The 24,709-nt window shown below is 39.7% G+C and overlaps 1 protein-coding gene across 1 annotated transcript in view; it reads right to left on the reverse strand.

The window, feature by feature from the left end:
• ctnnbl1 (catenin, beta like 1) overlaps window positions 1-24,709 on the reverse strand; it is a 68,612-nt gene that overhangs the window by 41,287 nt on the left and 2,616 nt on the right. The window contains exons 3-11 of the mRNA XM_040013699.1: window positions 24,396-24,502; window positions 24,080-24,219; window positions 23,394-23,491; window positions 19,411-19,504; window positions 15,572-15,663; window positions 13,167-13,239; window positions 11,903-11,961; window positions 11,508-11,656; window positions 2,396-2,577 (exon numbers count right to left, since the gene is read on the reverse strand). Of these exons, the coding sequence (XP_039869633.1) occupies window positions 2,396-2,577; window positions 11,508-11,656; window positions 11,903-11,961; window positions 13,167-13,239; window positions 15,572-15,663; window positions 19,411-19,504; window positions 23,394-23,491; window positions 24,080-24,219; window positions 24,396-24,502 (994 nt within the window). The remainder of the gene's footprint in view (window positions 1-2,395; window positions 2,578-11,507; window positions 11,657-11,902; window positions 11,962-13,166; window positions 13,240-15,571; window positions 15,664-19,410; window positions 19,505-23,393; window positions 23,492-24,079; window positions 24,220-24,395; window positions 24,503-24,709) is intronic.

Consider the following 24,709-nt stretch of genomic DNA (forward strand, 5'->3'; position numbering starts at 1 on the left):
ATCTCCAAACACAGCTTATGTTGTCAAATACAAACCCATGAAGACCACATTTGTCAAAATTCAAGGGCTGGGAGAACCTTGGGGATGGATTTCCACATTAGTCTTTTAAGAGTATGTCTGCCCTGCCAGAGGCTTCAACACACTGAGGGGGGGCTTTATTATCTTGGTCCTGCTCTTCAAGGGGGTCAAAGGTTAATTTATTGAGTCCCTGGGTGAAAATGGGACACAATGGAAGACAATTTGTTCTTCTCTGCAGAGCAAGCAAGCCCCAGCTGACATATGAAACCTAATTAATACGAACAGAAGGAGAGGAAGGATTTTACGTCTCGGTCGTTGATAATCAAACAAAGGGCAGAGAGATGGACAAGCTGTCTACCTCCTCTTCCTTCAGTCTCCTCTCCATTTTTACTCACATGTCGTGTATGACACGAACCTACGTCTCTCTCGCCGTCTCTCGTTTGCGCTTCCTATCTCTCACTCAGAGACAAGAGAGGTTCGAGAGCACAGGCAGGAAAATCAATCAAGATTGGATTGATAGTGTAAACTGACAGGCCAAAGAGGTAGCAAACCATGATACATGAGCAGATTAGGACTGAGTGCGCCTGCAGGAAATGAGTGTGACTAGACGTTGCAGAAAACTAGAAAACAGGAGCAGAAACAAGTAGGGATGGGTATCGAAAACCGGTTCTTGTTGAGAACCGGTTCCCACTGTTTCAATTGCTTGGAATTGTTTGCCATTTTTGCAAACGATTCCCTTATCGATTCCAGTCGCCCCGAATGACGTCACCACGTTGCGGAGCGTCATTTACCTGGCAGGAAACATGGCGGCTCAAACGCTCAAAAGTTAGGTTATACTTTACTAGCAATACTTGCAAAGTAGATATTTCATTTAAGGGAGGAAACACTACGAATATGCAAAAGCATTTGCTCACAAAACATGCGATAACCTTAAATGAATGTCGTGTTTTTAATTCCGCTCCGGACTCGTGAATCTCAACCCAGCAGCAGCGGTAACGTTTGCACGTCCTCTCCCGTTAATGCGGCAGGTAAACAGTGCATATTATGTTAGCACGATCTGCCTTATTACAAAACCTGCCATTACTGTGCATTTAGGTGACCGTGATGAGAGAGACAGACAGAGTCTGGCTGGCTCAGATGCTGGCAGTTCTCACTGCAGTCTACCGGTAGCGTCTCCTTTCAGGCCAGGATAGACGAATGTCACCGAGCAGTGACTAAATTTGTGGTCAAAGGCTTGCACCCATTTGCCACAGCAGATGCCTCTAATTTTCAGTAAGTGAATGTGTTTAATTGTAGGCATGGACATTACTGGATATTCTTGTGTAATTGCTACAGAATAATTTATGTTATACTTTGTTATTGCTACAGAAGAATATTTATTTTATTATTTTACATTTACAATTTTTTTTCCTGGGGACCCTGTGACACCCCATTGAAGAGCCGTAGGCTGTGGATCTCTTAAGATCTCACTGTTGGGTTTGTAAGGCCATGTTACTCCTAAATTTCTATCTTGTTCAAAGAGAAGATCTTTAGAATCACATCTGTAAACCCTGAATATTTATTACTCGGTGACTTGTATATATTGTGCTAGTCCTCATATCTTAACATACTGTGTTGATAAATAGTCTAGTTTGTTTTTGTTGATGTTACTGTACTGGAGCAACTGTAACCCACATAATTTCCCTAGGGATTAATAAAGTATTCTGATTCTGATTCTGAAGAGTCACCATAACTTTAAAAAGAGACTTGCTGTCCCTCATACAAAGGTTTAAAGAGGGACATGTCTTTTCAGGTATGGTCACAATTAAAAATGAACCACAGTTTGTTTAGTTCTGTGAGCAACCGAGTTCATTAAAGCTACAGTGTTTTATCATTTAGTCCCAGTGCCCATTTAAAGCCTAGAATCGCAATACAGCAACACTGTGATGTTCAACATTATTCAAAACAATTATCTTTAACACATCACAATGTCTGTTTAACTCAAAGAAGAAGAAAAATGCAAAAATTTTATGCAACTAACATTAACCAATTTCAAGGCTGCATCTCTTCAGGTTTTTGCCTTTTCCCTGCTCTCAAACACTGTACTTTGTAGACATTTGAAAAGTGCCACCACGAGGAGTCATGAAGTACTGACACAAAGTGGAAAAGTCAATTCATTGGCACCACTGTATTGATAATGTCTCTGAGAAAATAAAACCAAAAACAGTCCAATCCATCAATATTTTGTCCCCCTAGATTTTACGCAGTTTAGAAATGTTGCAATAATTTAATTTTCATTGCTTGAACCAATGTGTCACTCTACTCCAAGAGATCAAAACAAGGTAACAAGATTACAGCTGAACACAGCCTCGCTGACCAGCTGTAATTAGTAACTGACCTTCATGCTCCCGCTCTGAAACACCAGTTTTTCTCATCTTCTTAGGAGTTTTCATGAAAAGCGGGAAGATTGTTCGCAACCCCAAGATGTCCACAAATTTATGGCAGTTATCTGTTCCCTCTGGTCCAATCATTCCATGGTCCAGGACCTTCAGAGCACTGGTTCGGGACATCTTCTTTTCTCTGCAGGATAGAGAAGAAACACTGAATAAATCTTAAATGCAGGCTTTTTTATTTTGTCCTGGAAAAGTCTAGCTAACGGTATTGAGACACCGATAACAGACATGCCATTTTTTTAATGCATTTATATCTACATGAAATTTCAGCCTTGAGGTGCATGTTCTCATTTCTAACAGAAAAACAATATATATTTATTCCTGCAGAGTCAAACAACATGGATTAAATTGGACCACAGCTTTACATGATCACTAGAATTAACAGATACAAAAAAACAAGGTATTTGACAATTATGCTGCTGGAAATTTTAAGCACTTAAAATAAACAGTGGAGTGCATGAAGAATTACTTGTGCAAACACTTTTGTTATCGAGCACCACATAAAAGGGATTTCAGCACTTGCTTCTGGCTTTTGGAATGTTCTCTTATCTGCAAACAAAACATACAAGTGATCCAGATCTAAAATAAAAGAATACGTTTTTCACTGTTCTCCTCAGCGTGAGGTTTCTGAATTTACTGACAAATACTTGGCGTTTTTGCGTGGCAACTTTAAACTTCTGTAGTGGTTCAGAAAATTCCTCAAACAGCTGCCTGGCAATCCTTCTTTATGGTAGCTGTAGGTGTTGTTGACAGTTTAGCAGTGCATAAACATATAATAATATCTTTCAGGGTCTATATGTCACATTCCTCGAGTATCTCTCTTCAAAGCCAGGGCTTGGTCTAAACAATTCTTAGCATTTCATAGCATTTTACAGACTAAAAATCATATCTTACAAACACACAGCTGCTTTATATTTGATTCACAACAAATAAGTGCAGTTTTAAAGAGCTGATTTGTACAAGTTGTAAAACAACACTCACAGTATTAAGCATGAGAGATTTGAGACGTTCAGGAACGTGCAAGCTTGCCAAGCAACAATGAAATGTTGCCTATATTCTCCACTCACATCATTTATTAAGTTGTATATCACTAAAGGCTGTCGCCCCAATGTAATGCATGAAAACTCATATATGCTTTTACTAATAAAAGAAAACGAGTAAACACGACAAGATGAATTGTCATCTGTTTTTCATCATCAATTTATTGTAGTAATAACGAGGATATGCTGTTCTCTTCTCTTTGCATCAACCCCGTCCGCTCTACACACTTCTTGTAGGAAATGTAGCTGTCTATCAAAGTGTCACTTCCTCCATTCCCACCAATGACAGATGACAGTGTTTATCTCACAGGAGGGACACATATTTCAGGCAGTTGTGTCTGGTTCTGCAGACAGACACATTATATATGATGGACGGCAGTGAAGGGCAAGGGGGAGCGATATGCAATGTACTTTCAGAAGGGAACCTTCTGAAGGGAAGCCAATTCAGCTAGCAGACAGCTGACTTAACTCAAAGTCCTGGTGTCATGAACTACTCTGCTGTCACATAAAAAATGGATTGTGGGTTGTATCTAGTGGATACAAGCATGACAGCAGCAGTATGTTTTCGATTTCAGTCAGATTCTAGATTAGACTAAACCCGAACAAAGTCAAAGAACCTGGAAAAGAGTTTATTAACCTGAGCAAGACAGTTACGAGGATTGATCAGAAAATGGCTACATCCCACTGGAAAAGACAGGGAACTACATTAATAAGAACTTGTATGAATGCTGATGCATTTAAAAGTCTTACTGTGTGTTTGTAAAACTGCTCTGATAAAACTCTGTTTCAGTGGCGGGTCTAACAAATATTTCGCTCTGCCAGGAATTCATCAAGACACCAGGTCTCAAATCTTTTATGTTATATGAGGCTGAAGAGGTCTGAAATTGAGCTTTTGATCGAAGCGTCACAGTGAGTAGAGCAGCTTTTCATTTTTTTATTATTCTGTTTATCTTGGTTACTTTGTAACTCAAAGATCAAAAACACTACATTTTGTATGATGTGGGGTTATTTTGTTAGGCATGTTGGTGGTTTATCATAAATATAAGGAAAATGTAAGTGATCCGGTGTTTAAAGTGAATCTTTATTCTAATTTACATCTCTCTTTCAAACCACACCTAGCTTTTTTATGATTCACAGTTCAAAATTATCCTTATTCATATTATACTGGACCTTAGTGCAAAGCCTGATGGCTAATCTAACAAGCTCCAGCATTGCTCTGTGAGGAGAGGAAACCTTCCAGAACGCCTACCATTTCTGCAGCACTCCACTAATCACTTTTCAAAATAAGGCACATGACAGCCCTGCTGGAGTTCAGCAAAAGGCATAAAGGACGCGCTGACCATGATAAACAAAATTCTCTGGTCTGATGAAACAAAGACTAAACTCGCTGGCCTCAATGCCAAGCGTCATGCCTGGAGGAAACCAGGCACCACTCATCACCTGGTCAATAGCATCCCTACAGTGAAGTATGGTGGTGGCAGCATCACGCTGTGGGGATCTTTTCTGGCAGCAGGAACTGCAAGACGAGTCATGTTCAAGGGAAAAGCACAGAAACATCCTTGGTAATAACCTTCTCCAGAGCACTCTGGTTAATCTTCCAACTAACCTAAGCACACAGCCATGATAACACCCCCCCCCCCCCCCCCCCAGGGTGAGGGCCCCACACTTTGGGAACCTCTGGTCAAGACAATGAAAAAGTTAATGAAGTTCAGTTAAAATTATTGAAGCATTGAACAGCAATGTGTTCACCATTAGTAAGGAGCAGATGAGACAAATGTTTCCATCATCCCTCTGCTGCAGATGTGTGTGTGTCTCTATATCTATCTGTCTATAGATATGAATGAATGAACAAAAGAACATAAATGTGATATTTGAGAGGTACATATCCAATGCAGGCTAATAGCTTGACTATGATATTGACATGCAATGTTCCCTCTAATTTTTCATGTGTCTAAGCAAACACAAACTCCCTGAGCGGTCCCTTGGACCACTGTGAGCAACAGCAGACATGTACACTGTGGTCACGCCAGCACCGAAGCCATCCAAGTTACATGGTTTATTAAAATAATCAAATTACAGCATTTACATCTATGTTAGACTACTTTTAATTAAGTACTTTAGCCCACTTACAATGAAAATTAAAAGAAAATCTTGTTCATGAGCTACACAGTTAAAAATAACTTGAACTCCAATTTTGAAAACATTTTTTTTTATTTCTAAAGCTCTGACTTGTATTATGAGTCTGTGGTCTGGGAGAGAGTCCTGTAACTCTGTCTGCAAAATACAGTATATAATGACCAATGTTGGGCAATTAATTATGTAGTTACTTCTTCAAAAAAGTAACTGAGTTATGCAAACAACAAAGTTTTTTGCAGCTGTTTACCTAAAAACACAGCCAAGGGTTGTTTTTTTTTTTTAAATAAACATTTCAAACTATTTACAGAACAATCAGCTGTTCTACATCAAGTTTGATGCCACACAAATTATTTGTGCCACTCCAAAAAATAATTTCTGTCCACTATGACAGCGGTCCCCAACCTTTTTTGCGCCACTGACCGGTTTATGCCCAACAATATTTTCATGGACCGGCCTTTAAGGTGTCGCGGATAAATACAACAAAATAAAACTAGTACCGGTACCGAAAAAAAGAAGATTTATTCATAACACACGTGAAAAGACCAAGGAAAACAGAGTAAACAATCAAAACGATAACAAAATAACGCTGAAAACCGATAAAAACCTTGAAAACTATATTTCACACCTGAGCCTCAACTCTCGCGGCCCGGTACCAAACGACTCACGGACCGGGGGTTGGGGACCGCTGCACTATGAGATAAAGGAGAACATTACAAGCCTGATACCTGCAGGCCTGACAACAGGAGATGTATCACTCCTGTAACACCTGTAACATTCAGTAGTCGCCTACTACTACTACTACTTTGTTGTTACTACTACAACTACTACAACAAAACTATTGACTACACTACACACTAACTACACAAGATTTGCGCTAAACGTCGCAAATCTCTCACATCTCAAAACACCGCCGTCACTCCTAAAACTTGCCCCCCATTCCTAAACAACTAAATGCCATGTTACCATATTATTTTTTGATTGGTCGACATGGTACATTTTTCCACCAATAGGAAAGACGGGGGGGGGTTTTGGTTTTGTTTTTGCTCACAGGCGGAGAGTGCTTTCGAGCGTTTTCCTTATAAAACGCAGTTTCATAAACAACGATAGTAATCAGGAAGGAAACCAAACATTGCATATATTTTTATCATAACTCTGGTTTTATGTGGCCTATCAACACAATTGAAAAACTGGTATAAAGTCCACACTTTTTCCGTCAATTGTTCCGTCTGTCCTGCTCACATCTCCAATGGTTGTACACGTTGTCATTAACGTGGCTCCACATCAGCCACGCCGCTTTGCTAGCTAAAACACCGGAGTCGGCACATAAGGACGCTGTCATAGCCTCACAACGACGTTGATTAGCTGCGTATATACGAATGTGAATCGCATTATTGGCTGGACTATGGGATAAGGTGGCATCGTTCTAATCCCATACGGGAGCAGCCAGTCACTTACTGACTAACACTGCAAAACAGAATTGTTAAAGTATTAATTTTAATTTCAATTCAGGTTAGATTTTTTTTTTGTACGCAACGCAGATTTTCTGTGTGCAGAGACCGCAGTGCGCAATTGCACACGCGCGCAGCTTAGAGGGAACATTGTTGACACGTTGTTAGGGAGGTAATGAATACATGTAGACTGAGGGCTGCAGCAGGATTATTTAATATGATAAAATGGAAGTTTTCTCTGTACGAATTTAGCGTCAAATAAAGGTCATCCTTGCACAATGAAGTGCTCAGAAGTGAAAAATTACAGAACTTGTTTCTTTCTAAAGAAGACATTTACAATATTCCCAGAGTTATATATTCTGCTCCGTCATATGTTGTTGTAATTACTCCCCCACCTCCTTTTCTGACTCTCTCTCCTTTCCCCTGGTAGATGATTTACCAGAAAAAGGGTTTTGCATTCCAATAATGAGATATTGATCGAAGCATTAAATCTGCGTGACCAGTGATGTGATTATTAGAACAATAATGCAGAAGCTGTGAAGGTTTCATAAAGGCGTGTAATGCATCTTTATGAGTCTTTAAGGTCACATCTCTGCGGTGCTGCAGTCCACCAGCTGTTGATTGATTAGACTGGCAGAAACGGCAGGCATAGAGGCGCGTAAGGAAAGCTGTGCCACAAGGGCCCCATTCTATATCAAGACGTTTAATGTTTATTTTTATATCACTGAAGAAGTCATTTAAAGTTTCACTTATAGTACTTCTGTACTTTACTACACTGAGAACAAAGTTCATACACCAAGTTCTATTTCTGAATTTGTGGAAGTGATACTGTTCATTGGTACTCAATATTGCAACAAACATGTTCATGTACGGGCAGCACGGTGGCACGGTGGTTAGCACTGTTGCCGCACAGCAAGAAGGTCCTGAGTTCAATTCCACCATCAGGCCGGGGTCTTTCTGTGTGGAGTTTGCATGTTCTCCCCGTGTTTGCGTGGGTTCTCTCCGGGTACTCCGGCTTCCTCCCACCGTCCAAAGACATGCAACTTGTGGGGATAGGTTAATTGGATAATCCAAATTGCCACTAGGTGTGAATGTGCGAGTGAATGCGAGTGCGAATGGTTGTCTGTCCCTGTGTGTTGGCCCTGCAACAGACTGGCGACCTGTCCAGGGTGTACCCGGCCTCTCGCCCTATGACAGCTGGGATAGGCTCCAGCGCCCCCGCGACCCTGAAAAAGGATAAGCGGAAGCGAATGGATGGATGGGATGGATGTTCATGTACGATATCTATGATGCAGATGAAACTAAACTGTCGCCAGGTATATGGCAAGTAGCGTCACTAAGTTTTATCTATTCACATTTAATTCGTTCTCATGTAGCAATTACTGCATTTGCAGTAATTCACCCATATATCAATTTTTATGGCAGAGCACTAAACCAGTCTAATTATTAAAATGAGTGCCCTGTTTCAACTGCAAAGGACTGATGACTCTGCTTTATGCCTCAGTCACACTAGAGCAACAATAAGACAGCGACTTACTTGCAACTGGGGGGGTGGGGGTTCCATTAAATCTGTACATTCAGCAACCAGTTGCAAGTAGCTGGTTACCCAGAAGCTGAGTGAGACACATCTATCAATGTGAATTAGGGGAAACGACTCAGCTATTGCCATTTGGTTGGAGTTTGGTTATATTCCTATAATAAAAGCAATGCTGCTGTGTCTGTCGTTTTGCAGTTACACTGTGTTCCTACAGCAACTACATAACTATTTTGTGTTTCTGTTTCAGATTCATGCGGTTCCAACTGGTTTCTGAATGTAAGCAGTTTGAATTTCTGTGTATGTAGACAACAACAGCCTTGCAATTTCACAAATTTATCACAGTTCATTGCTGTATTATCATAAAGACACTGCATTTAATAACCACTGACAGCAGACTGACTCCATCTTTTTTGCTTTTCCATTGCCATTTTGAAACACCAAGCTGCTTTCAGAACAGTAACTGACTGCCGAGTGGTCGCAAACCAGACTGCTGTCTTCAAAGCAATTCTTTCAAAACATGAGAAGACTGTAAGTTCATTACACATGGATCTTGCTGTAGTCTCTAACAACTGTTTTACCTAGTGAGACTGTAGCATAAGATACAGAAGACATTATAAGCTGTAGATTACATAAGTATAATCTAAAATTGAAAGCTGTCATAGCACAAATGTTGAGATTTTGCAGCAAAAATGTAGAGCTCTAAAGTCCAAGGTTTCCTAAAGCTCACAAATACATGAAGGAGTTCTCTTACACAGTTTCTTGTTCCTTGAATAATTCATTTTTTCTCCCTGTGCGAGCCATGAGTTCTGCACTAGTTTTTATTAAAAAAAAAAAAAAAAAAAAAAAAAAGATATTTTCAAATGTTTTCATCTTTCCTCTCAATATAACCATGTTTACAAGTACTACTACTACTAAAAAGCTTAACATCATTTACTCAAAACTGTGGTAGAAAAAACTAAACCGCATAAATTTGCATTGTTATGCTAATCCTATGTGAAGAATCTAATAATAATAATAATAATAATAATAATAATAATAAGGATAACAATAGTTGTAGATTTTTACTGTTATAATACCCTGTTGCCAGGCAAGGACAAAATTTAATAAATTGAACCTTGAATTGCCTGAACTCTGTTTTACCTTGGAGTTTGACTTTTCTGAAAGGTTGTATGAATAATGGACAAAACAATAAGCACCAAGTTTTTACACGTTGCATCCATATATTGTAAAGAGAAGCTGGTATGTAGGGCTGGGCCATATCATACTCTTCACAGTAATACCGGTATAATGTTGGGCAACGATAAGAAAATGAAATATCGCAATAGAATATGGGTAAAACGCGCATGCGCAGTGCCTTTGTTTTCATACGCACATGGCGGAAAAAGCATGGCGGTGACGGAGAATGAGAAGGGCGAAAGCGGATCGTTGAATGAAACAGATGAACCAGAATTGGTTTGTAAAAATGCTGCAACTTCAGTGGTGTGGAACTGGTTTAGCTTTCGTCCGTCAGATACACCAAAGCACTATTTTTGGTAGAGCATGCTAGCGGGCCGTCGTTATTACCGTGTTTTTTGGAAAATACGGCACACTTAAAATCAATCCTTTGAATTTTCTGAAAATCGACAGTGCCCCTTATAATCCCGTGTGCCTTATGTATGAATATGGACAGGTGCTGCTAGTGGGAGAGAGACGTCTTTCGCGGAGTCCTTTAGTGCTGCAGGCAGGCAACGTGCTCAAATAGCGCACAACTTCGGGTTTTTTAATTTCTATATGATAATTCTGTATTATTAAGCAATAAAAACAAGTAGTCTGATGTCCTGTAATCATTACGAAGCTATATGATTAGAATTACATAATACAATTATATATTGTATTATGAAATACAATGAAACATTAAGTTTTTGTACAAAGTATCGTATCGGATCAGTATCGTCGATGCCATCTTGAATTTTACTTTGTATCAGATCGGAAAGGAAATCAGTGGTATCGCACATCACTAATGGATTGTCGGAGCATCACGGCTATCGTAGGCAGGAGCCTTGCGGAGTGATACGTACTGTGCTTCAACATAATATTACCGTATTGTGTGTCTATAACCTCTTTTTAAGTTTTGTGGATATTATACATGGTTATGCTGAGGATATGTCGGCCAATTTCCACTGGAAATGCCTTTTGGTTAAACTGTCAGCAAGGATTTTGCATTTGAACTGTTAAATGTTTATATAACTTTAATGCACATAAAAAACAGCTGCTTGTTTAAGTGAATATACATAGATTTTTTGGGGGTTTTTTGCACTAATAAAGTTGTGGAGTTGGAAAGTATTTTGTCTAGTGTCAATTATATCATCAGTTATATCGTTATCTCAAATTTTCAAATGTATATTGTGATAAATATTTTTGGCCATATCATCCTGCTCTACTAGTATGGCAATATCAAGTTCCTGAAATATCACAGTTTCCACCGTAAGATTAAAAATGTTTTGTAAGCAGTAGTTATTATCACGGCAGTAAATGATAGCACTACCTTGCCAAACAAAAACACTAACTGGGCAGATGCTGTGAACAGCAACAGTTAACATGAGTGAACTGTCAAAGAGGCCCACCACCAAGCACTCAATTTGTAGAGAAACTGGGAAGTAAAACATTGTAGTCGACATCTGCAACAGCAGGAGAGTGAAAGCTGATTTCTGTAGAGGGTTAACAAGACTGAACCTAAATTACACTTGGCTTTAGCGTGCAATATGTAGCTGAGTATCATAAGAAAAAAAAAGTGTATTAATGTGAGATGCAGACATTGTGGGTGGCTCTCAACCAGGTGAAAACTGAGCATCTACAGCATGAAGCCATCAGGGAATGTTCCACTTCTACATTTCTACAACGTCTTACACAGCCTCACCTCAGCATGAGATTCATCAGCTGAAGCCCTTCACCTCTGAGAAAGCGGTCACGATTGGAGGGCAGCATGAGGCAGGAACACAGAGCGTCAAACAGGTTCTCCATCATCTCCTGCTCTTCAGCTGTGGACGGGTTGTGACGCTTGAACACCTGGAGAAGGTAGGCGGGAGAACAAAGGAAGCATTTTGAAAAGGATACATAGTATGCACATTTCTTTTTTTTTTTATTATTTTTTACATTTCTAACAATTTACCACGGATCTGGAGAAGCTCATATTAGAGAAATACTAAAGCTTCACCTGTGTATGCCTCTCAAAGGGCTGTTGGGAAAATATGAAGGGTAGTGCACAGAAGAAACTAAAAATAGAAGGGAAAAAAAAAAAAGCAAAACTCTTACAGATAGTTGCTGCAGTAACACATCAATGCCATCCATCTCACCCAGTAGTTCTCTGGTATCTGTGAAGGAGAAAAATAAAAAGGAAAAGACAGCAGGGAGATCATGTCGTGATGGTGGCAAAAAAAGACATTTAGTGAGCAGCGGGGAGGACAGAAAGCAGGAAAAAGAATGTTTAAGTGGACAGAGAAAGAGGAAAACAAGAGAAATGGGGGGGCGACAGAAGTGCTTCAGAGGGATAAATACTGAGGATCACACCTGCTACGAGGGACCTCCAGAGAGTCAGCAAATGAGGAAAAATGAGGGCATTGACAAATACACATCCTCACAAGTTATTCCATGTAGACCTGAGCATTACACAACACACCTCTGCTTCTCAGCAGACCCAACTGGCACACACTCACACGTCCTATAAATTGACATTAGAAAGTGGCACACACAACACTAATAATATTATGTGCTATGACTTTTTCCCCCTTTACCTTTCTTTGCTCGCTTTACAATAAACAGCTGAATGAGCTGGAGAACATGATCAATTTTCATGCTATTTATGGACTGGGATGGGATGCTGAATTTTAAAATGCACTCTTTCAGAGTCCAGTTTTAAATCCAATTCAACATTAAAATTAGCACATCAAGGCTCTTTCCAAACTGGCATTTTCTTAGCAGCTGTATGATTTGCCTTACTCTTACTTCAAATAAGGTACATCATTTCTGGCAGCATTTCTCAAAAGAAAGAAAAATGTTCTTTTGTAAAAGAACCTTTTTTTTTTAGATTTACATTATATTTTGTGTTCGAAAGGTAAGTGGAATAGGATGGAGGCAGCGCGAGTGAATGAGAAGGGTGGTGAGCTTAAAATGAGACAACTCCAGCTGAATGTCAATGTAACTTGTACCATTAACGATTACTTGTTTAAGGACCAGATAGTTCTGTGGTTACGTGAGGCTCTACTGGGTTTTTAGTGTTAGCGGGAAAGACGGCCAATGCACAAATGAGAACGAGAAACATTAAAAGGTAACATGAAGTCATAAAGTGGTGGAAGGAAAAAGAAAGGGAGAGAAAAGAAAAGGTAACACTGAGGAAAAATATGTAGGGAGGGAAAAGGGAGCACGGAAAGGGCACAATAAGATAAGGCTGCGACAGACCATGACTAAGCCTAAACCCGCAGAAAAAAGGAATGAAAAGAATGGAAATAGGTTGGCAAAAATATGAAAGATAAACTAATATCATTTGGAATCCACAAACCATTTAGTGAGACACACTTACTGTCATTGTTCTGCAGCAAGATGGCCAGGATTTCACTGCAGTAAAGCTTGTTAGCATCAAAAGGCATCTTTGCCTTAGAGGGAGAGGGAAAGAGACCAAAATCTAATTACTACTCATCTTGAGAAGCTGTGCTTAGTTTTCGGGTGGAGGCTTGTGGTTTTTATGAGAAATTGGAAATCAAAACATATTTTACAACAAACTTGTTTCTTTCTTTCTTTAAACTGAAATTCTTGCTTGTATTTTCTGGTTTACAGAAACTCCAAATACAAAAAATTAACAACAACAACAAAAAAAACAAAAACCTCCACCAAGGCAGCTCACTCTCTGGGCAGTATTTGTATTACATTTCGTATATATTCATTTTGTTTTCTTTGTTCTTTTTAAACCTACTTTAAGAAGTTTGTAGTAAAAAGGGTAGCATGACACGTTAGCTTTACACAAACATTTTGTAGGAGTAGGTAATGATAACAGGCATTGATTTGTAAATAACTGGACATGAATAACTTCATCTTATTATATAATATTTTCCTACAGTACATTTCTAACTAACTCTGGAGCTCATTCTCCTTCTCTTGACAACACGCTCTTTAAAGATATGACATAATTTGAGGTCAACTTGAAAGAAAGGCAGATGTGAAATTTAAAAGTGATAATAATCGCCAAACTCTTTTACACTACGTCCACACTTAAACGGGTATTTTTGAAAACGCAGCTGTTTCTATGCGTTTGGACCTTTCGTCCAAACGTAAACGGCGTTTCGAATCACCGAAAACGGAGATTTGTTTTTTAAAAATGCCGGTTTTTTGCGTTTCCGTGTGGACGAGGAATACACAGTTTGTCACGCAACGTCAAAGGTATGTGCCTTTTTTCACGTCACGCTGCGCGCCACGTTATTGTTTACATGAGATGAATTGCAGAATGGCAGATAGAGACAAAATACTGTTAATCTGACTATCTGCAGGTTTTACACGCTTACATATACACACGCAGTTGCTGTCCCTCCATTTAGAAAGGCAGGGGCGTCACGGTGTGATTATTTTACGTGTAGTTGTTTTTTTCCTGTGTAATAATATTCAACATTGCTATCAATACATTTTTCAAAAAATGCCTCTCTGTGCAAAATGGGTTCAAAAACATAAACAGCTGTGGGATACTGTTTGTCCGTGATTTGAACCGGGGGAACAAATCGTGGCAGGATCAGCCTGATATTATTTGTATCCCACTGTAACTTTACTGTATGAAGAGCTAACATCTCCAAAATGTCAGGAGTAGTTAGTTATTACAACAAGTGTTTGTGAACTAAAAATCAAGAATGTGGGATACTGTTTGTCCGTGATTTGGACAGCCCAGCGCTGCTCCCGACGCAAGGGAAACTAATTCTGTCGCAGAGACCTGCCTCTGCACTTGTGCAGGTGAGGCCAAAGGGAAGATATGCTTCACCATATTTTCTAGTATTTGGCTTAGAATGAAGTTGGTTTGGAAACATATTTGGCGATGCTTCATCTCCTGCTTTGCGTTTGTGTGGGCGCCCTGTCAAAAACCTGTCCATTATGCTAGCAGTGTCCAAGCGTTCTTTTTATTTTTCCTTTTCATACCGCGCCCCCCCTGCAATGGCTCAGCACCCCCCCAGGGGGTGGGCCCCACACTTTGGGAACCTCTGACGTAGATCATTCCCTATATGTCATCAAAACAAACAATAGAAGAATTATAGTTTTAAAATAGCTCTATACTTTGGATTATTATCACTTTCACCTTCAGATCAATCAACTGACCCTGAAGGAGAGGTCAGAGGTCATATGGGACATTATTTTATAATGTACTTTCTGTGTCTTCACAATACACACCACACTCCAACAAATAATTAAGTTGACCTCAAAGACCTTGGTGGATCTAAGCCTAATTTTAACAGATTGTTAACATGAGCTCACTCTACACCCGCAACAATTTCTATGAGAATTAATTCAAACACCTTTAGGAGCAAGATAGCTTAACACTACGTGAAGGTCTTAAAGTGAAGGGAACTAAAGGCAAATGCTAATTCAACATCAAAATACTGGTAAATAAACTCCATAACACAGAAGTCACGACATATTTTATCCTCAAAATATTTTGTTTTAGCTTGGGTCTAAAAATCGAGAAGGACGCTGAAAACTCTGGATTAGTTTTTGATATTTGCTTAAGAACATGATGATGACATTTAATGTGATATGTATTTGTAAAGGCTCAATATCTTGCAACGACAAATAATCATTAAAAAGAAATGTACTAATCCAGATTGATTCCACCGTTACAAACTTCTAAGTTGGCCTTCTGGTGGGAAAAATTTAAAAAATGAATCAAATCCTGCTAACAAACCAATCACGTAGCCTTCTTGGGGCAACTTAAAACAATATTCACGTTCTTACCTTGATTCTCTTGAGCAGCCACTGCATGAGTCCCTGCTGGGCAGCCTCTGTGCACATGCCTGGTCTGAACTCTGCCATGTTCTCAATGATGGCTGCAACACACAACACCATAGTTCAGTCTTTACTGTTAATATCAGCCCTTCATTCTAAGTAAGTTTCTAAAAGGATTTCTGATAGACATCAAAATCTGCCAGATTGATATCAAAACCAATGCCAATCTTATTTAATGGATTAAGAATTGCCCGGATGTGACTAATCCACTTTCTGCCTAATTATAGAAGCATGTCTTAACATTTATGTTTAATCTGTGTTGCTCTGGGTTCCTTTGTGTGCACTGTCGTTTTATTTCTAAGCCTAATATCAAAATCAACTATTAGTCAAAAATCATTCTCTGACTTTACAACATGGTGCAGTTTTATAGAGGGTTAATCTGTTTTCTGTCCCAGCTTCTTCCTTAATGTTATCATCAGAAAGACTTGATGTCTCCATCACAGTAGACTAAGTGCAGAGGGGGTTGAAGGGAGCAAAAGACATTGTGGGGTGTTCATGACACCAGGGGGAAAGAGGAAGATTAACAGGAAGGAGGCAGAGGAAAAGCAGAAGAGAGGGAAAAGGGGACGGGAAGACAGTGTCAGGGATGAGGGATGGAAAACAGAGTGAATGAGGAGATAACAAGATGACAAAGGGAAGAGAGTTTTGCAAGAGCATAAAAACTGAAATAAAGCAAAAACATCTGGAGAGAACAGCTGCAGATGACAGGGAAATGATTGAAAGAGTGAAACAGGGGATGAAGTGACAGGGTGCTGAGGGAGAGATGAGCCTTTATCAGTGATTCAAACAGAGCAGACAGACAGCATCCTGGAGGACAGCCGGCTCAGAGTAGAGAGCAGCCAAGGTAGACAAAAGGCTTATTCAAGCTTGGAGAGCTCCCTTGATAACTCGCACACACAAACTTGAGCAGAGGATGCACAAGCACTGCCCCCACGATATAACCCTCATACACAGAGCCAAATACACACACCTAAACAGCCCTCTTGACACTCGGCCTCAATCTGGCAACAAAGAGGAAAAAAATCGTCTCAGTAGACTCATTCTACACAAAAAGAGCTGAGAGGCAGAAAAGTCTGATTCATGTGGGGCTAAATACAGAGACCAGGACTTTTCAAACTATCTGCTGGCCCATGCCCTCTCCAGGACCTTGTGTATACAATTATTACTCCCCAGAAACTCTTATGACTTTTATGGTAGGGCTCTGAAAAGGTATAAAACCTCCAAAGAGTTGGTGCTAGAGACATTGACAGCTTCCTTTCACTGTCACTGAAAATTTCCAGGGCAGCTGGCAACAGGGGGACACACTGCTAGCAGAATACAAATAAAGTTAGTCTATAGCCTCTATGATGTATACCCAAGTCTGCAAGGACTTCCTGTCACCGCACTGCCCAAAGACTTAACCCTGGCTCATACACACCTTACAGGCACACCTCCCTCTCGAAACACTTGCCAAGTTTCAGTTCTAAAAAGAAGGCACGCTTTGCCAATTATTCTAGCTCAAAATATTCAAATCTTACTGAGGTGCTATTTTTAACCAAGTCTGTTTTTATAGTGTTGAATTTAGGACCAGACTCTCTGCAGCACCTGAGATAGGACACCAAATAGGAGTCTCCCTTGTTTTGCATATGAACAACTCTGCATTTAGGGTGCCGTCCAGTGTTTATTGCTTTATGCTGCTCACTTGGAACTTGGTATAAATTGTAGCCCTTATTACGTGTTACATGAGCAACTTAAATATTTACTGATTTCTGAAGTTCACGGAAAAAACTGAACACAAGCATTACAGCAAACACATTAAAAAGAAAAAAAACAAAAGAGGTTTTTCTTCAGCATAACATGCCCCCTAAAAATTAATTAAGGTTACTAAATGTAGGGAAAGAAAAATAGGTCACTGAAATACAAAAATAATAAAAACTACATTTTAAGGGGGGGGAAAGAACTAAGATTTTATTTGCTTACAAACTACAAATGTGCAGTGAATGTCTTTAGCTTTAGTTTTAAGACCGCTAGCCTGAGGAGGCTTTAGTGCATCCATTTATTGAAGATCCAGATATCTACATGCATTATGGACAAAGGTGTTGGGCCACAATTCAGGTGTTTTCAGTCCCATTGCCTCAGGATTATATAATAAGAAAATAAATATATACAAAAACTCAAGCACCTAGCTGTTCAGTCTGGCTTTACAGCATTTGTGAAAGATTGGGTCATTCTAAAGAGCTCACAGGTCATGGGTCTGTGATAGCATGCCACCGCTACAATACGTCAGTTTGTGAAATTTCTTCCCTCCTAGATATTCAACAAGCAGCTGTAAGTGTTGTTACTGCAACTAAAGAGCAGACCAAATAAAGTTATTAGGCAGGATCTCTGAGTGTTAAAGCACACAGTTACTGTGCAACATGAGTATAAATATCTATAAATGTAAGAGTTGTTTGCCGTATAATACTAGTATTTTAGAAAATAACCAGAACATTTTTGTTTCTATTTTATTCTGATAAAATCAGAAAGTAGAAGAATCCTGCAGCATCAACTCTGCAAAGGGTCACATAATTAGTGCAGTCACAGAATTAGAACGAATAAAACATGTGGTGGGTGGAAAAAATGTATCTATAAACAAATAATAAATATAACAAATAAGAACCTGCTGACTCATCGAAATATGTACAAGGGCAATCCCAAAAGTAACATCTCCAAAGCAGCGGGGAAACTGTTTGTACGGCTGTTTGCCACACTGTTGTGGTTGGTGCTTTCTCCACTCCGAAACAAGCATGCACGACTTCGCTGGGATTCTCAATCTTGGCTTGGCAGCCCTTGAAAATGGAGCTCCCGTTGAACTCTACCGCCAAGTGTGAGGTTCGCGCAGTTATTCCACTTTTGAACGCAAAAGGCATTAAACCGGTTGAAATTCAACGCTAACTGACGAAAGGGTACGGACAGCCGTGCATGGATGTCAAAAACGTTCACAAGTGGTCTAGTGACTACCACCTGTTCCCTAAGTTGAAAGAACATTTGTCCCGTAGACGATTCTGCTCCGATGAAGAAGTGACAGATTCAACGCTTCCTGAAGGACATGGCGGCGAGCTGGTATGACACGGGCCTTCTAAAACTTCCCGTGTCATACTTTGTTAATACCAAAGTGCCAAAATCTGATAACTTCAAGCATTCAAGCAACACCGAAATAAAAAAAAAAAGCTCATATGAGACTACTGAGGAGTACTTGAATTACTTGAATTCACTCCACTGAACAACAGGACAGAAACAGACTGTTTAAAAAAAATAAACAATTCCAATTTTTATTCCTGCCACCTGGTTTGTTTGGGCAGTTTCACTTGTCTACTATTCCACTCAATCCATGATGAACGTTTGACTGCTTCATGCCAAAACGTCAACTGACTGCTTGATTTATTTTACATATATGTTGGACAGATGAGAACAACATGACTTTAGCTGTATTTCAGTCCTATTTCAGGTGGTAGCGCTGTAGTTTCAGACATTACCTGACTGAGGAAATCAAAGTTACATTCATGTTATTTCCACAGCTGAAAAAGCACCGTGTATAGTCCTTTAAACCATTATTCAATGTCATTTTAGCCAAAGTGGACAAAACCTTTTTTCAAGCATAAAGTATGGAATTAGCTGACAAACACACATTATTACATGTAACCTTATTTAACTGTAAATCCATGTTTTGTTTTGTTTATGTTTTTTCTTCCTGAGTGTGATGACAGTTTACTTGAGGACAACTAGAAATTGGAGTTTCATTGCTAAGATTTTGGATTATGTCTCCTTACCGAGGGTGTTATAGATTCCATCAGCCTCCTCCTTCACCTGCTCGTCCAGACGCTCCATATTCTGCACCAGCAGGGCAACCACCTGACCCTCCAACTACAGACACACAAAGATGAAATTCAAGTCACGGTTCTAAAACAATTTTGCCAAAGGTCATATACAACTTTATCAGACTTTTGGAGAAACAATTTTTCATCTTTTAAAGGTTTTGGTGAAAGGTAACATAGCAAAGACAATATGTTTTCATGTTCTAGAAACACTCCCACCCTTGCACTTTGTTGGAGGTCTGTCAGATGATTGTGTCTACCCTGTCTGAAAACAAAATTACAGTCTCCATCTCAAAAAAAAAAGTAGGGAAAAGATGTATATAGACTATCCAGGGATAACAGAGAGATGGTTCACTTTTAAGACTTGTCTTTGCAGAAGACGCTTGCTTCCTGTTGGAGCCTCTCTGACGATGTCCGAATGTTATCAGTCAAGTCAAGATTGGAGACTCATAACCACACAAAGCTTCCAAGGTGCCAGCGGGCTGGATAAATGTACTCTTATAGATGAAAGAAGACAGTCAACACAGATTTATGAGCCACTGGAGACCACCGTGGATCATTTTGATTTATCTTACCAAGGATGCCACCTGGCCTTCAGGCAGCAAGGACAGAGGAGCCGAGGGCATTACAGCAAAGAGGACAGACAAATGGATTCAACCAACCTTTGCTGCCCTGAAACTGTTTCCCTTGGAAGTAGCTGTAAAGAAGAGTGAGGTTTATGGGCGCTCCATTGCATGGTAAATGGACTGCATTTATAAAATTCCTTCATTCTGCGAGCCCTGCACAGCTACCCGAGTCACTATCATATAAGAAGCCAGCTCACAAACACACACAAAAGCCAGCTTTTGTCAGCAATTTCTGATGTTTATCCTGCTTCATCTACAGTTCTTCCTATCACACACCAATATAACTAAGATAGAGGCCTCGGATATGTGTTCTTAACTTGACTGTGTCAGTTATTTAGAACACAAACAGTATTTCAACATATTATACTTACACAGAAAGTAACATTAATATTCTGTTCTGTGTTTGTAAGACCATTTCAGAGAAAGACCCCATGGGCAACACCACAGAAACCATCTATACATCCAACCATTCAATAAAATGAATACATTTCATTAATTATTTACAGTGGCACATGCTATTAAGGAGAGGTAGGGAGATGAGCTGAGGAATTTGACAACTACACGACAGCGTTAGGCCAAAGGAAGGCAGTTCTTGTGAGGTATTGTGGTATGCAGTCGCCATTATGTCTACAGGAAGAACAACAAGCCCAAGGCTTACTATACAGACCAACAGCACAATAACACAACTGCTGAAAACCTTAATGAGGGCCACAACTGACAAATGTGCAAACCATTCATTGCTGCTTGCTACATAAAGAGCTGTGCCTGCTGGTGACATTGCACACTAAAAATTCGTGTCTACCTCTTAATGTGCCTGCAAAGAGGAAGGTTAGCATGAGAACCAGAAAACAGAGCAGGTTGGTGTGGTCCAATGAAACAGGTTCTTTCAGGGATGTCAATCAGGAGGTCTGGGTCCCAGAATCGGTCCAGGAAAGACTCCCATCCAACCCACTCAGACAACTTTGGAAAATTTTAGCTTTAAAGTTTTTTGTGCAGATAAAGACCTCCACCATGGCCACTAATACTATGCCAAAGTAATTAAGTAATAGATAAACAAAAGTAAAAGGCAAAAGTTCCTGTTTTTTTTCACTATCTACTGTATAATTGTTTTGTTTAAATATATCACAATGAAAGAAAATTTTGTGTGAATTAACAGAAACCATCTGTTTTATAATCACAGGACAATTTGAGCTTAGCTACCAGAACCTAATCTGTCATTTTTCTGAAATTACACAATTTTTTACATTTTGAGCCCAAAGAGTTCTTCTGACAGATTTCTTCATTTACTACAGCAACATTTGTTTATCGTATTAAAAAACAGAGACGTACCGTTACAAATACACTTCCATTCATATAATTAGATATCGCAGGGATTAAATGTGCAGTTAAACACAGATAGAAAGAGGATTTTCACTGGTCCGGCTTATGTGATATCCCCACATTCTGCTGCTGGTACTGTGTTTACTGGGCTTGCAACATGCATTAAAGGAAGAAGCTGAGCCAATGAAGGTACTTTAATATTATGAGTAATGTTCTGCAGTGATCTCATTGAATAGAACAGGATGATGCTACCAACTATACTGCAGAAATTGTTCAAAGAGCACGACCAAAGATCCATGGTGCTGGTTTCACCTATAAAATCCAATCTACCATCTATAGAAAGTGCTAAAAATCCACAGAGGTCATCCATCCATCCAACTATCCTTTTCAGCTTATCCGGGGCCAGGTCGTGGGGGCAGCAGCCCAAGCAGAGAAGTCCCGGGGGGACACCAAGGCGTTCCCAGGCCAGCCGAGAGATATAATCTCTCCAGCGTGTCCTCAGTCTGCCCCGGGGCCTCCTCCCGGTGGGACATGCCGGGAACACCTCACCCAGGAGGCGCCCAGGAGGCATCCTTGTCAGATGCCTGAACCACCTCAACTGGCTCCTTTCGATGTGAAGGAGCAGTGGCTCTACTCTGAACCCCTTCCGGATGGCCGAACTTCTCACCCCATCTCTAAGGGAGAGGCCAGCCACCCTTCAGAGGAAGCCCATTTCCGCCACTTGTATTCGCGATGTTGTTCTTTCGGTCACTACCCACAGCTCGTGACCATAGGTGAGGGTAGGGACGTAGATCAACCAGTAAATTGAGAGCTTTGCTTTCACACTCAGCTCTCTCTTCACCACAACAGACTGGCACAGCGTCTATCAATCTCCTGCTCCCTTCTCCTGTCACTTTTTAAGTCCATACCAAATAAATGAATAAACTTGAATTAGCTAACATAGATACTTAAAAAAAACAACAACAATAACAACACAGGTCTGGTGTTAGCATCTTGTTCACATCAGAAACAGTGCTATCCTCATGAAGTTGCACTGAATTTATCCGTATGTACAAAATGCCACGTGGACGTGTAAAATATTGGGATCAAACTACTCAAAAACTCCCAAGACTCCCAACCAAAGTTGTCAAGTGTAGCAGAGAAAAAAAGTAAACTGATTCTCTTATGAAGTGTCACAGTGACAGGTGTGAAGAAACACAGGCATGCATTTCTTTTCTCCATCATGGCTTTACCCGCATATTATTGTAATTTGACCTTTGTCTGTGTCGATCTAAATGTCAAAAAACATAATGGGCTATCAAGAATCACGACACTCTAATATTTATGAAAGCCCGGCAGCACGACAGGCTGAACTAGAAAAGAAAAAAAAAGGAATGAGGGGGCTAAATATACAGAAATGGAGAGACAGGGAGAGATCATCGACGGTGAAATGATGCCAACACACACAGCCGGAGGGTGACAAAGAAAACAGAACGGAAAAAGAAAGAGTGGGAGAGTCGATGCTATAATTATGCTGATCAAACTACATACTGAAATCCATTTTTTCCTCTTGACTGAGTTCTTGTCATGTTGCTAATCCCATCATGTTTTTTTAACTGTCACAGCTCACCGCTGAGAGATAATTAAAAAGACTTTAAATAAATAAATCAACAGGTAACTTCAGACATTTGTGCCCCTGTAAATGACACTGGCAGCTTTACTAAGAACTAATGTTTGTGGATTTGTTTCCCCTTTGAAGTTATTTTAATACAACGCTTTTTATTAGAATTATTTTAATTTAATGTAATTTGTGTTTCAAACCACACACAAAGAAGACAAAACCAAAAACCATGAATGCTTCTAAGTGAGACTAAACTGAAACCTTGCTTTTGATTCATTAACAAAGACTAAGCAATCAATTTCTCTCCACCAGAGCCAAGAAGCTTAAATACTAACTCCAAACAGTGCTGCTTCATCAATATCATCAGAGACTCATGAAACTTTTGTACTCACCAGAGCATCTATGAGTACCTCAGCACCATCCTCGCTCTCATGCAGTGTGTCAATATCTGTCAGCTCCTGCAGCAGGTCCACCACGGCTATGGCGACATGTGGCTCAGGCTCAGGCCAATAACAATACTCCATACTTGATTTAACTCTGCAATCCTATAATACTGTAGAAGTAAAATCAATGCTTTCTCTTTTCCTCTAAAAGCCAGGCGACTACTTTACCCACAATGCAAATTCATCGCCCAGTTTGGTCTATATTTTTGGTTTGTTGTTGGGAGATGCATCTTGAGTACCAGTGCCTTCACTGAAGGTATTTTAATGGCTACAGTAATATTTATTTTGTGTATTTTTAAGGGTTTATGCATTTACTCCAATATGGTTTTGAATCTGAAATATGACTCACTTAGTAAATTGTATTTTGTTACAGTTTTAATGTAAGAGCAAGTTTATAGTAAAAAAAAAAACAACAACAACAAGCTTTGTGTGCAACAAATTCAATAAAAAGTTGACACATCTTTACTCTCTTAGCTCACATTCATTGTTCTTATCCTGTCCTTGGTTCTTTGTACTAGCTACGTTTACAACAGTAAACTTCTATGATACAGGGAACAAGTTTAAAGACCAATGTTATGTAACAAAACATTCAATAGAGAGAGGTGATCTGAATCAATCTCAACGTGAAAGGATATCAGTATTTTCATGACTGAGGAGGCCCAGTAGTGAGTGGACGGCGTTCAGCTCCACCAGCAGGTGGTAGAGATCTGGCATCGTAGCAATCACATGCATTTCCTGGATAATGTCATTCAGATCAAGCTCAGACTCCATGAACCTAGTTTAATAACACAAATCAGAAGTTTTGCATTATAAGTTTGATCATAATGACGGTGTTTCTTAGAAATGCTGAGACCCTCTTTTTTTCTTTAGATCCAATGAAGTCCACATATAGTTTTGTTTGTTGGAATAAAGTCAAACAAGACTTTATTACTCTGTCTGTAATAGGCTTACTTTTCTGGATTGTCTGGAAACTTAATCCTTAGTTCCTGGTTTTTGTATGACCTCTTCTCAAAGGTCAGGATCATTTTCTTCACTGAGCTCTCATCGACCAGTTCTGCCTGTTTGATTAGCACAGGAGACAGGGGAAAGGGAGCAAAAAGATGGAGAAGGGAAGACGGGGAGAAAAGGGAAAAATAAAATTATTAAAGCAACTGCTGCCATAACAACAAAGAGACTGTAGGGTCACCTTAATCATGTGAGTGAAGCAAATTGTGCAGACATTTTGTTCAATCAGAAGGAATACATCTGAGTGAAAAGAGAATGTG

Source organism: Simochromis diagramma, unplaced genomic scaffold (genome assembly GCF_900408965.1).
Source record: "Simochromis diagramma unplaced genomic scaffold, fSimDia1.1 OVJJ01000705.1, whole genome shotgun sequence".
In the NCBI taxonomy this organism is placed as follows: domain Eukaryota; kingdom Metazoa; phylum Chordata; class Actinopteri; order Cichliformes; family Cichlidae; genus Simochromis; species Simochromis diagramma.